This window comes from Cheilinus undulatus, linkage group 5, assembly GCF_018320785.1.
Source record: "Cheilinus undulatus linkage group 5, ASM1832078v1, whole genome shotgun sequence".
Taxonomy (NCBI): Eukaryota; Metazoa; Chordata; class Actinopteri; order Labriformes; family Labridae; genus Cheilinus; species Cheilinus undulatus.
The window spans coordinates 48452437-48465020 of record NC_054869.1 but is presented as its reverse complement, the minus strand read 5'-3'; the positions used below and the strand labels follow the sequence as shown (position 1 = coordinate 48465020).

At 39.6% G+C, this 12584-nt stretch overlaps 1 protein-coding gene across 2 annotated transcripts in view; it reads left to right on the top strand.

The window, feature by feature from the left end:
• The window catches only part of LOC121509524 (NLR family CARD domain-containing protein 3-like), a 37336-nt gene extending 26286 nt beyond the window's left edge, over window positions 1-11050 (top strand). For both annotated transcript variants that reach the window (XM_041786961.1, XM_041786960.1), the window contains 3 exons: window positions 568-735; window positions 923-969; window positions 1725-11050. In XM_041786961.1, the coding sequence (XP_041642895.1) occupies window positions 568-735; window positions 923-969; window positions 1725-2254 (745 nt within the window). In that variant the 3' untranslated portion in view covers window positions 2255-11050. The remainder of the gene's footprint in view (window positions 1-567; window positions 736-922; window positions 970-1724) is intronic.
• The last annotated feature ends 1534 nt before the right edge of the window (window positions 11051-12584 follow it).

Here is a 12584-nt window from a genome sequence, read left to right as displayed (position 1 = left end):
TAAACTAATAAATTACTCACTGAAATGATCAAATTGCAAGAAATGAACTAAGATGAGGTATATCTCAAAGCTACATTAAGTCACAATAAGGCCATATCACTGAAACAATGGTTCATTAATTATAACTCTTCAAAATACTAGAAACACAAAATGACCTTCAAAATATCCTTTAAACATGTTAAATCATATAGATACTCACGGGCAGTGCTTTCTGTAAAACAACAACGAAGGATGGATGAAGATTCAATTCCACACTGACCTCTGTCGCTGTCAGCCATGGTGTCTACCCAGCTGGTGTCTGGGTAGGCATCTTGTTTGCAGCAGCTTATAGAAGCAGGGTGCTCTACTAAGATGCTCCCCATGAAGGGGTTGAATAATTTTGAGACTGTAGAAGTCATTTTAAGCTGCACTTTCAGTTAAATTGGGGGAAACCACTTGAAGCATTAATTGTGCTGAGCTTCTTTTTTTTGATTTATTCATTGCAAACAGCAGAAAGTCTGTAAATTTTCATAATAAACCTGATTTGCAATGGGGGTTGAATAATTTTGATCTTTTGTGTCTGTGTAGTCTGTCAGGCTGTCTGATCACAGAAGAAGGTTGTGCATCTCTGGCCACAGCTCTGAGCTCCTCCTGTCTGAGAGAGCTGGACCTGAGCTACAATCATCCAGGAAAACAAGGAGAGATGATGCTGTTTGATTTACTGGAGGATCCACACTGCAGACTGGAGACACTGAGGTACAGATAGACAAGCAGATATCCTGTCGAGGTTTTTTTTTTTTTTTTTTTGTCTTTTAACTCTTTACTGCTCGTCTGTTGCATTTTTTCCATCCTCTTTAAACGTCAGTCAAATAGTGTGGTATTTGTATGTAAACATAGAAAATGGTAGGTGGAAGATGATAACGCCTTCTGCTTCTCCCACCAGGCTGGACAATGGTGGACAACACAGGCTGAAACCAGGTCTAAAAAAGTGTGAGTGTGTTTTGATGCTTTTGTTTCTTCTGTTGGACTTTTAATCCTGTGTTCCAGACAAGTTGTAGGGTCTTTCTTTTCTCACCCTTATTTCTATCTTTTAAGTATGAGCTTGTTGTAAAGAGGGATACAGCAGCAGGGCTGGGTATCAATACTGATTGTCTGAATTTTGTCTGAATCCAATTTTCAAGGTCCTGAATTTAAATTGATTCTACTCAATTATATAAGACGACTAATGTTGGATAGTGTACAAGGGACCTTCAAACTTGGCATGCTATTAAAAATATGGAGGTTTGCATAAAGAATAGACTAAAACCTAGTTGTTGTTCCATAATTTTTTCCATGTAGCACATCTTGCATGTGGTCTGTGCGTAATCTCTGTCTTCATAGTTTTAAAATCCAAAATTCAGCCAGACATCTGATTTTGATTTTGGTGGTGCCTTCAAAGGGCTTTGCAATGGCTTGCTGGAAACATAATTCCTTTATCTTCATTAACAAATATGCACACAGTCCTTTGCTTTTGCCTTTTGCTCACAGTATTCAGGTACCCGGTTAGCTTGGTTCATGCATTAAAAGTGTAATAATGATTTAGTAAAATACCTATGGAGCATTTGAATGGCAAATTTATCTTCTGGAACTGATGAAGCAGATGGAAGAGTGGGTAGCACTGTTGAGCTCTACTAATGTCAATTAAGTTGTTGATGAATGGACAGATGATAACCTGCAGCTGTATTGTGTCTTGTTCTCTCCATCAGATGCATGTGAGCTAGAAGTGGACACCAACACAGTGAACAGAATCATCAAACTGTCTGAAAACAACAGGAGGATGACACTTGCATTGGAGCCTCAGCCTTATCCTGATCATCCAGACAGATTCGACCACTGGATTCAGCTGCTGTGTAGGACTGGTCTGACTGGTCGCTGTTACTGGGAGGTCGAGTGGAGTGGAAAAGTTTGGGTATCACTGAGTTACAGAGGAATTAGCAGGAAAGGAGACAGTCACGAATGTTTGTTTGGCGGGAAGAATCATTCACTGTGTCTCACCATCTCTGATGAAGGTTACTATATCTGGAACAATAGTAAAGAAATTCCCATCTCCTCCTTCCCTGTCTCTAACAGAGTAGCAGTCTATCTGGACTATCCTGCTCGCACTGTATCCTTCTACAGAGTCTCCTCTGACACTCTGATCCACCTCCGAACCCTCCCCACTATATTCAATGAACCTGTTTTTCCTGGGTTTGGGTTTGGGTTGATTCGTTCCTCATTGTCTCTGTGTTCTCTGTAGGCTGGAGAGACACTGCTGACTAAAGCTGAGTCTGACCACTCTTTCAATACAATCTGTCTTTAACTATTTACCCAAAAAATTCTGAATAGAATTTAGAGGCAGGTGCTTGTAAAGTACCAAGATGTGGTGCTTTGAGCATTGCCATAGCATCTTACAGTTAAATTTCTCTTCCAGTTACAAATCATGTGGCCTTAAAATGAAGAAAGGATAACTCTCAAATGTCTTCTGCTCTGTAATCTTAGGAGAAAAGTGATTAAGAGTGCAAAAATCTCACCTTTTGAGATAGAAGAGCTAAAGATTAACAAAGATGCTAACACTAGATCAACTAAGATGTGCAAGCAGCTCAAACAGACCCAAATATTAAACACCTGTCTGTTTAAACTCAGAAGTATTTGGCTATCATCTTCTTGCGGGCTTTTAATATTTAATTTAAGTGTTATCAGGATTAATAAGGCCAGAGGAGCACATTTTATGAACCACTTAAACAAATTTAAATAGTCCCTCCTAAAGACATTAAAGTATTAAAGTGAGGCACCCGTGAAGGTGTGTGTGTGAGATAAAGACTTCATTTCATAAACATAATGTCAGAATGTTTGTACAGGAAGCACAGGCAGTGTGTAGGCCTGGGATTTGGGAAGGCTGTCTTACCAGTGTTCATACTTGTTTAAAAAAAGAGTGCACACCCGGTCTTATCATGCACATTAGTGTGAACGTTCACTGAGAGGTGAGAGCTTCCCTCCTGATTTAACTTGATATTAAACTGTCAGAAGATTGAGAAAACTCAGGCCAAAGTTTCTTAGTAGAGAAAAAAATGTACTTCTTGGGTAGTCTGATAAATGTTATCGTATCTCTCACAGGGATTAAAACACCCTTTGTGCCTTCCCTAATCAACTGTGTTGAATTATTGAGTCTTTTAGATCAAAATAACAATCCACACGTCTTTGCTAAATGGTATTTCAACCATTGTCTCTGTTAACTGGAAATGTTTGAATACACTCTGAGAGAATTAGCACCTGCAGGGTGTGGGCAACTCTGAGTTTGTACTTGACATGTCTTGAAGCGTATTTAGGGTCAGGTTACCAAAGTATCATTTATTTTGAAAGGGCCTATGACCGTATGAAAATAAAATCAAGAAACAGCCAGCTTCACTTGTTTTTGCTTCTGGACAGAAACCATAAAACAAACTAGACAATTTCCTCAAGCGGAAATCACGAGAGGGGCTTGGGGGGCGGTGCCGGTTTCATCGCAAGGCCATTTATGACAATAGCCCAACTTGTCATTACAAGGTCATGTCCAAGTCCAAGCTGAAGCAGCAGGTAGCTGGACAATGACACGGTGAAATGGTTGAGAAACACTGTACATGACAGGAGACTTCATTCATGTGTTTTAGTCATGTGGCCTGATTAGCTGATGCTGATCACCTGGCAACTGAGCCTCAGCTGTTTTCTTGACATACCTGGTGGTGTTGACCTTCCCTATGAAATAGAGTCCTTTATTTGAATTTTATACAGACATGCAGTTCCTGTCAAGGTCTTGATGAGAGCAGGTGCAGAAAAGATGAATTTGATTATTTCCAGCTCCATTTGAACACATTAAAAACTTTTATTGAGAAAGGATTGTGTGTTGTTAATTTGATTGACGTCACCAAAGTCAAGAGAACACAGAGACACACACCAATGTGTGCTCCGCGTGTTAACACACACACAAATGCACAATCTCTCCCATTCACTTCATATGGGATATATGTGTGGCTGTCTTTGGCCACTGACATCGCCAAAGACTTTATGGGGGACTGTATGTGGATGAGAGCGTCCCACCATTCTGTTAAAGCATTGTTTAAATGGGCTGCTTTATTGGAACAGCTCCATGTGTGTGCGTGATCAGAGCTATATGTGTGTCAATCAACGATGACATCATCAAAGCACCAGAGCTGCTGTTGCCATGGTAATTAATGCCTGCACGGTTACGCATCACTGATCACAGATCATTTACACCTGAGACAGCAGAGAGTAGTTTTGGGTGATTTTTGCTTGTAAACACTGTCTCTTTCTCCTCTCTGTGTGCAAAAACCGTAAATGGTAACATCATATGGATTTTGGCGTGAGCATCTGCAGGCTTGGAACTAGCAGTGATGTAATTTTGGTGTTGATTGTGCAAGAAATGAGGCCAGGAGGGCAAGCTAAAAATAGGCAACTTTCAGACCCTTTAGACAAATTTATCAGATTTGGTAACATTGCAGCAGATCAGAGAGGTGTCAGTGTACTTGGGACAGTTGGTCCTCTCATGCCAAAACTGCACATGATATGGCTTTGGTTCTTGGTTCCACAGTAGCGGGACAAGATTTCCTCCGTTTTAATATATATTTTTTATGTGTGTGGTGTTAGATTTGTGGCCGTAGTCACTAGTTGTTTGCAACAGTCTCAGCTGATGTGTTAGCTCTCTCACACTCTGGGGTGATGACATCACCAACTCTAGCAGGGTGATTTTTAAGCATTTTCACTCAACGCACAGGAGATTTGAAGACTTGCCTATCGAAAACCATAAACCCCATCATCATAACAAAGACATTCCTGAAGACAGGACAAAAATACCTACTTTTTAAAGTTTGAATGATCCCTTTAGGTGAAAGTATGGCAAAGCCGTAGGGGTGGTTAAAAAAAACCCTGTTTTTGTGGTTTCTTCATCCCTCTCCCCATTCATTTCAAATGGGACTTTTTTCCTAGTTTTTTGCGAATAACTATGCAAAAAATTAGTGAATCTCTTAGAAAAGTCATAGCACACTGGATCGGGAACAAACCACACGTTTTGATGTATAATTTGCAGGGGTTTTCTCAAAGCCCTAGGAGGAGTAGCGCGGCGAAATTCTGTCCGCAAGATGAAGAATAAAGAAGAAACGAACGGAAGAACAATAGTGGTAACCTGCTGCTGTGGAAGGTGGAGGAAGCTCGCTCCCTCAGCCTTTGGAGGGAGTGGACTAGAGCCCTGCGCGGGACTGTTTTCTTCATCCCGCTCCCGCCCGCTCCTGCTGAATTTCTGACCATTACCACCCACACCCGCAAAACCCATGCCCGCACAGTAATAGAGATGCATTGATTTTCCCACAGAAGAAAACACCTCATTTTATAGGCTATTAATAGAGATTCACGGGCAGTGCAATTTGCAAATCTTCAGGTCCTGGAACGCAGACCGGGTGTTGTTCCAGCGGTAAAGGGGAAACATAACTGTCACAGAATAGAAACGAAAAACAGTGCCTTGTGCAAAAACGGGCCAAGAAGATCATGTGACTGCAAACAACCAATTAATATAAATGATTAAAAAAGAATCAGCTGCAGAGAAGCATCGACAGAGAGCATCTCTCTCCCTCACTCTCTCTCTCTCTGTGAGCGGCAGCTGTCAGTCAAACCTGCCGTGTTTCAGCACCAAGGACAGCTCTTTTAACCACTCAGCATAAACATCACTTCACAACACAAAAGCCCGCTTTTTCAGTTGAAATAATCAATAATGAAACTATACTTGTCATGCCATTTAGTATTCGGTAGATGTTATTCTGTTATCCAATCAGAGCTTGTCTGCTAAAACAACACTTTTCGAGCATTTGACTGCCCGAGTAAACTTCCAAGTCCATGATGATGGGCCGATCATGGATGACCCTCTGTCTCTCATGTTAACGCCTTTTTCTTAAAATATCTGTGGACTGCTTCCACAGTTCACACCACACGTGCCCAGCTGTGGGACTCACGTTAATAAATGAATGAGCCACTGACAGCTTGTTTTTATCTCATAATAAAGCTATAAATGCATCCAAACATAATTACAGGCAGTGAAAATAAAGAGGTCATGTTAAGGCACTGCGGACAAATTTATGATTAAAACACGGTCTTACCTTAATATAGCAATATGTGACACTTTGGCATGGATGAACCACTGTCTTTTTCTGTCAGCTCTTTCCCGTTAGTCCTGCTGTAATTCGGGTACCCAGTGATAGCAGCCTGCTAGCAAATGTTGCTAGCTCTTCATCTCAGCTCCAGATGCCCTTACATGTGAGCCCTAACTCTTGTCGGCACTGTTTTCTGGCTCAAAGAAGGAAAAATTACTGTTGCATTTCCCGTAAGAGACTTATGCATTTTGTGACATAGATTACCTATATATACACTTTTGTTTTATAATGAGACCCTGTAAATCATGTGGATAAGGGGGGCCTACAAAAATTCTCAGCCCCAGGGCCTAACATTAGGTTAATGGGGCTCTGCCCTTGTGCACAGAATATCTCTACCCACGCGAGCAATATTGTGGCCTGAGAGGAAAATCATGCCTTGAGCGCACTCAGAATCTGAGAGAACACACTGTCAATGCTCTTCTACTCACGAAACCTTCACCTGCTCGCTCGCGAGCAGATTTTCTTTTTGGCAATAAGTGGGCGGACCCAGTTATCATCGTATCCCTGAAAAGACAGCACTGCATAGCACAAAGAAACAAAAAAAACAAAAGTAGAAATGTGAACATAGGACAGTATTCTTAGGAAAAACTGTACATGCAGTGCTGTAGGAATTACAGTGCAGTCTTCCTACACCTCCTGATGTTCCTGTATGTTGGGCAAAAAATTCTCATTCACATCACAACAAATTTCTTCTCTTGTGATGCAGCATGGAAAGAATCTTTTAGAGTGTCTTATCCAGCCTCTGCAGGTATCTGCTGTGATGTCACCACACGCTGCATCCATGGCAGCCAGAAGGGTCATCCGTGTATGTGGCGGGCGATCATATACTTTCCATCTCCATGCTGAGAAAATTCCTCAATCATCAAATTCTCCTTGATCAAATTCCTTGATCATTGGTTGATCTAATGCTTCATACATTTCTCTTTGTTAGAGAAAGTCAAGATTCACCTGGGTGCAATTTACCAATTCAGGACAGATTTAGGAAAAAAAAAAGTCTAATGGAAATGCATAAAAATATGCTTGACATTTTATGGCAAGATGTTCTACCATTTTGCATGTAAAGACTTATACGATGAACTAATGCCTAAATGTTGTGGGGGGTGAGACTATTCAACAGAGACCCATTATAATACACTTTGATCAACATGACATAAGCAACTGATAATGTAGGAAACCGCAGAGAATTGTACTTAATCATTTGCACGGATGTACCAAAGCATTTGCAACTTGATCAAAGAAATGAGAAACTGCTTTTTTGATGTGCACAAGTGACACAATGATGTGAAGATTGAACAAGTAGTTTTTAGAAGTTCAATTCTGATCTGAGAAATGTATCAAAGCGACTGAAAAAAACTGTAAACGGAGCCAACCCACTTCACGCTGTTTGTCTGAGAGTCTTCAGAGAGACAGAATATGACTCACGTCCAGGCACTTGATCGCAATTAAAAAAAGGAATTACAGTTTTTCTCCATTGGTTTGGCTCATTTCTTGAAACAGAAATTACATTCTCAAAATAACATGGACAAACCTCCAAACCACTTGGCAATTGTTCACAACTGAACTGAATTTCTCCTTCATTTCATCAAATTGCAAATGTCTTAATACATGTTGCAAATGTCTCAGTACATCTTTGCAAAGGATTAAGTACAGATAGCCTGCATTTAGCACAATTTCCAAGTGAATAGATCTTGTTGATCTAAACTGATTGTTGACTTCTCAGTCTAATGGTTGTTCTCTCCAAAACATGTCAGCATCATTTCATTGTAGAAGTCATCACATGCACAATAGTCTGTTCAATTGTCAAAATTAGTCAAGAACATACTGTAAAACCATGAATACCATACAGGTCTCTGGTTCACTACTCATTCAAGGATGACATGGTGTTCCTACCACCTTACTCTCTTTTCCTCAATCTTATTGAGTTTTTCTCTGCTTGGAGGTGGAGAGTGTATGAGCATCATGCAATGGACCCTGCATGTGAAGACATTACAGGTGATCAGTGTAGGGGATGGTTGCAACATTCACACCCTTTCTTCCCTTGTTGCATCGCAAGGGAGAATATACGCTGTGATGTAGATGAAAATCTGTGGCCAGACAGACAGCAGCGTGTGGACGGGCAGGAGGGCCAGGAGAGGGAGGGTGAGGACAGCGACCAGTGAAGAAGTGTTAGTTGTGAAACTCCAGCTTTATTTACAGCACTGTAGGCTACATATAATTTTCCTTGTTTTTTGTTTATGTGTTTATATTACAGAATGTTACGCTGTATACATTTTCTTATTAATCTGATGTATGGAAGTTACTTACAGTAATGTGTGTGAATAAAAAGTTACAGTTTCCTTGGCAGTATGAGTGCAATGTGTGATGTCAAACCTTGGAGGCTACTCATACCGCGAAGTCCTTTTTTTTTTTTTTTTTTTTTTTTCCAGTTTTATACACAACTGTATTCTGTTAGCTAGACAAAAAAACTAGCACAGTAACCATTGTCAGTGAAGGACTGGGCTAAGATTGGAGGTGGACATGAGGGATATTTCAATTTTCATCTGCCATAGTGACAAAACATCAAAACATTTTGACTTGCAGTGCTTACACAATGCCAAAGGGACAATGCATTTGGGGGCACTGACTCTATATATGAGAACAGAATTTAGTTTTGACAAATGAGTGAACTGTTTTGGGAGAGATACGAGCTTTTGCAGAGGTGAACCATGGTGTTGTGCTGAACCATCCAGGTTATTTTGGCAAAAGTATCAAGAGTGTTCAGAACATCCGGTCTGTTTTAAGAAATGAGCCAAAGCAATTGAAAAGGATCTTGCATTTTTGGTGGCACTGACTATTTATATGGGAAAGGAATTTAGCTTTGAAGCATGAGTGAACAGTTTTGGGAGAGATATGAGCTTTTGCAAGTGAGCTATGGTGTTGTGCTGAACTGTAAGACTGTTCTGCCAAATGATCTTAGAGTTTTGAGAATGTAATTTCTGTTTCAAGAAATGAGCCAAACCAATGGAGAAAAACTGTAATGCATGTGATTTTATGTGTACTCAATGGCTTGGTAATTTTAAACGTAAAAAGAAGAAGAAGAAAAAAAGAAACATGAACACAGCAAACAAAAACTTTTTGTAGTTATGCAAGAGCAGCTAAATTATGATTAAACTACAAAGCAGCATGCTTCCAGCTTGCCTTAACTCACAGAATGATCTCTCTTCTCTCTATCCACAGGTCTCATCACCTGTTGCTTTTCTTTGGACTTGAGCATATGTACGGCGACATGGTGACATGCATGATTTACATGTTTAAAGGGAGTTAGAGTTTTACAGAAGCATGCACATAGTAGGAAGAAGACAACAGCAGTGGTCTTTTCTTATATGCAGGACGGTTGTCAGTGAAAATGATCCTGTACATAATGTTAAAGTTTTTAAAGTTAAAGTTTACGCCACATTTGTAGTGTGTAAAGATAAAGTCAACAACAGACCACTGACTCTGGCTGACGTATCTAGGATCAAATGTGATGCTCCACAGCCTTTAACAAATCCTAAAGGTTTTCTTATTGTGGGCTTCTTCAATACCTCACTGATCAAGGTCTGGCAAAAAAAGAGGTTGGAAATAATCTGAATAGTAGCTTTTATTGGATGATCATATTTAGAAATTAACATTGTTTACAAAACAACGCTGCATATGATGGAGACATTACACAAATTTTTAAATGTAAATGTCAAACCAATGTAAACATGGTAGATTTTATCAGGAGATGTCGAAATAGTAGAAAAAACAAGTTATATTAGACATTACAGACAAAGTGGATTCTTTATTTATGTTCCTAAATCTGAGGACAAGATGCCTAAACTTTCAGACTATTCGCATCTAATATGTATATGTGTCTCTGGTAGAATTGTTATAACATGAAAAGTTAATTAGAAGCCTTAGTTTTTGTGTGCTTGTGCAAGCTCCAAATGTGCAGAGTGTTCAATTACCATCAGTGCCAAAAAACTACAAGAACAAGAAACTACTCGTTAACCAGGAAATAAACGACTAACTTACAGCTAGTTAAATGGAATCATTACTTTTTTATTACCTGAGCACTGTTTTCACTGTTGTTCCACTGTTAATAAACTGGAGCATCATACTGTGGAGTTGCCCAGTACTTTATACTTACCAGCTCTTTTGTTACCTGGTTAACAAGCAGTAATCATTTTTATACTAACTTTTCTGTACCTTATTGTAAAGTACACAGTGAGATATTGAACCAAGTGTATTGCCCATTGCCTGAACTAGTACACTTTATTTTCATGTACATCCAGATTTTGAGCTCTTGTCTGTTGACATTACGATGGTTTTGAAGCATTTTTATTTATTTTGATTTGATTTCTATCGATCTCAGGTTTCTTATTTGATTCTCAGTTTCAAAATTCACTCATGCTGCACGAGGATTAAGGCTGCAATAGTTGTTTTTGTACTTTGAGCCACCTGGGGGCTCCACGGCATCTTATTTGAGAGTTAACAGATGTCTTTTGTAACTGTAACACATGTTTTATCTCATACTATATCCTCCTCATCTCTTACTGTGTCTGTCTGCTGTTTGGCTTTGGGCAGGAAGTGTGCCATGAGATTTCTGACTGAAAGACCTGCATGGAAACTGAAGGAAACCAAACAATGCTCTAAGTAACGCTATACTAAAGAGTAGAGGCTGATAATTATCTGAGATTCTGTATACATTAAAGTGCAGCTCTGATGAATAAATGGAGAGACTCTGCTGTTAGAGTTGTACATAGTCCTGCAGGGCTCAAAATGTAAGGTGTCAATGCTAAACTGTACATTTTGGGAATTTGCTTTTTATATTCATGAATTAAAGTTATTGAAATGGATAGTATTGTCTGTTCTTTCCCAAATATACCTTTTTTTCTCACCGTCTAACATTAAATCAGATTAAATTTTTCCTGTTTTTGGTCAATTAGGATTACCAAAATTATTTCTATTTGCTAAATGCCAGAAGACTGAGAGAGATCATTTTTTAGACAATTTTTTATTATTTTCTTGAGAGTCAGAAGTTTACATACATTTCATTAGTATTTGGTAGCATTGCCTTTAAACTGTATGAATTGGGTCAAACGTTTGGGATATGCTTCCACAAGCCTCTCACAATAGTTTGCAGGAATTTTGGCCCATTCCTCCTGGCAGAACTGGTGTAACTGAGCCAAGTTTGTAGGCTGCCTTGCTCGCACATGCCTTTTCAGCTCTGCCCATAAATTTTCAATGGGATTGAGATCAGGGCTTTGTGATGGCCACTCCAAAACATTGACTTTGTTATCCTTAAGCCATTTTGTAACCAGTTTGGCAGTATGCTTAGGGTCATTGTCCTTTTGGAAAACCCAATTGCGCCCAAGCTTTAACTTCCTGGCTGATGTCTTGAGCTGTTGCTTCAGTATTTCCAAATAATGTTCTTTCCTCATGATGCCATCTATTTTGTGAAGTGCACCAGTCCCTCCTGCAGCAAAACAACCCCACAACATGATGCTGCCACCCCCCTGTTTCACAGTTGGGATGGTGTTCTCAGGCTTGCAAGCTTCCCCCTTTTTTTCCCACATGTAACGATGGTCATTATGGCCAAAATGTTCTATTTTAGTTTCATCAGACCACAGAACATGTCTCCAAAAATTAAGGTCTTTGTCCCTGTGTGCATTTGCAAACTGTAATCTGGCTTTTTTATGTTTCTTTTGGAGTAATGGCTTCTTCCTGGGAGAGTGACCTTTCAGCCCATGTCGGTACAGGACTTGTTTGACTGTTGATAATGACACACTCTTACCAGCTTCAGCCAGCATCTTCACAAGGTCTTTTGCTTTTGTTCTTGGGTTGAGATGCACTTTTCGGACCAAAGCACGTTCATCTCTGGGACACAGAACCCGTCTCCTTCCTGAGCAGTATGATGGCTGGACATTCCCATGGTGTTTATACTTGCGTATAATTGTTTGAACAGATGAATGTGGCACCTTCAGGCATCTGGAAATTGCACCCAAGGATGAACCAGACTTGTGCAAGTCCACAATTCTCTTCCTGGTATCTTGGCTGATTTCTTTTGATTTTCCCATGATGTTACACAAAGAAGCAGTGTGTTTCAGGTGTGCCTTAAAATACATCCACAGGTGTGCCTCTAATTAACTCAAATGTTGTCGATAAACCTATCAGAGGCTTCCCAAGACATGAAATCATCATCTGGGCTTTCCCAAATTGTTTAAAGGCATAGTAATCTTAGTGTATGTAAACTTCTGACTCTGAAGAAAATAATAAAAAATTGTCTAAAAAAATCCTTTTCTCATTATTCTGGCATTTAGCAAATAGAAATAATTTTGGTAATCCTAATTGACCAAAAACAGGAAAAGTTTAATCTGATTTAATATTAGA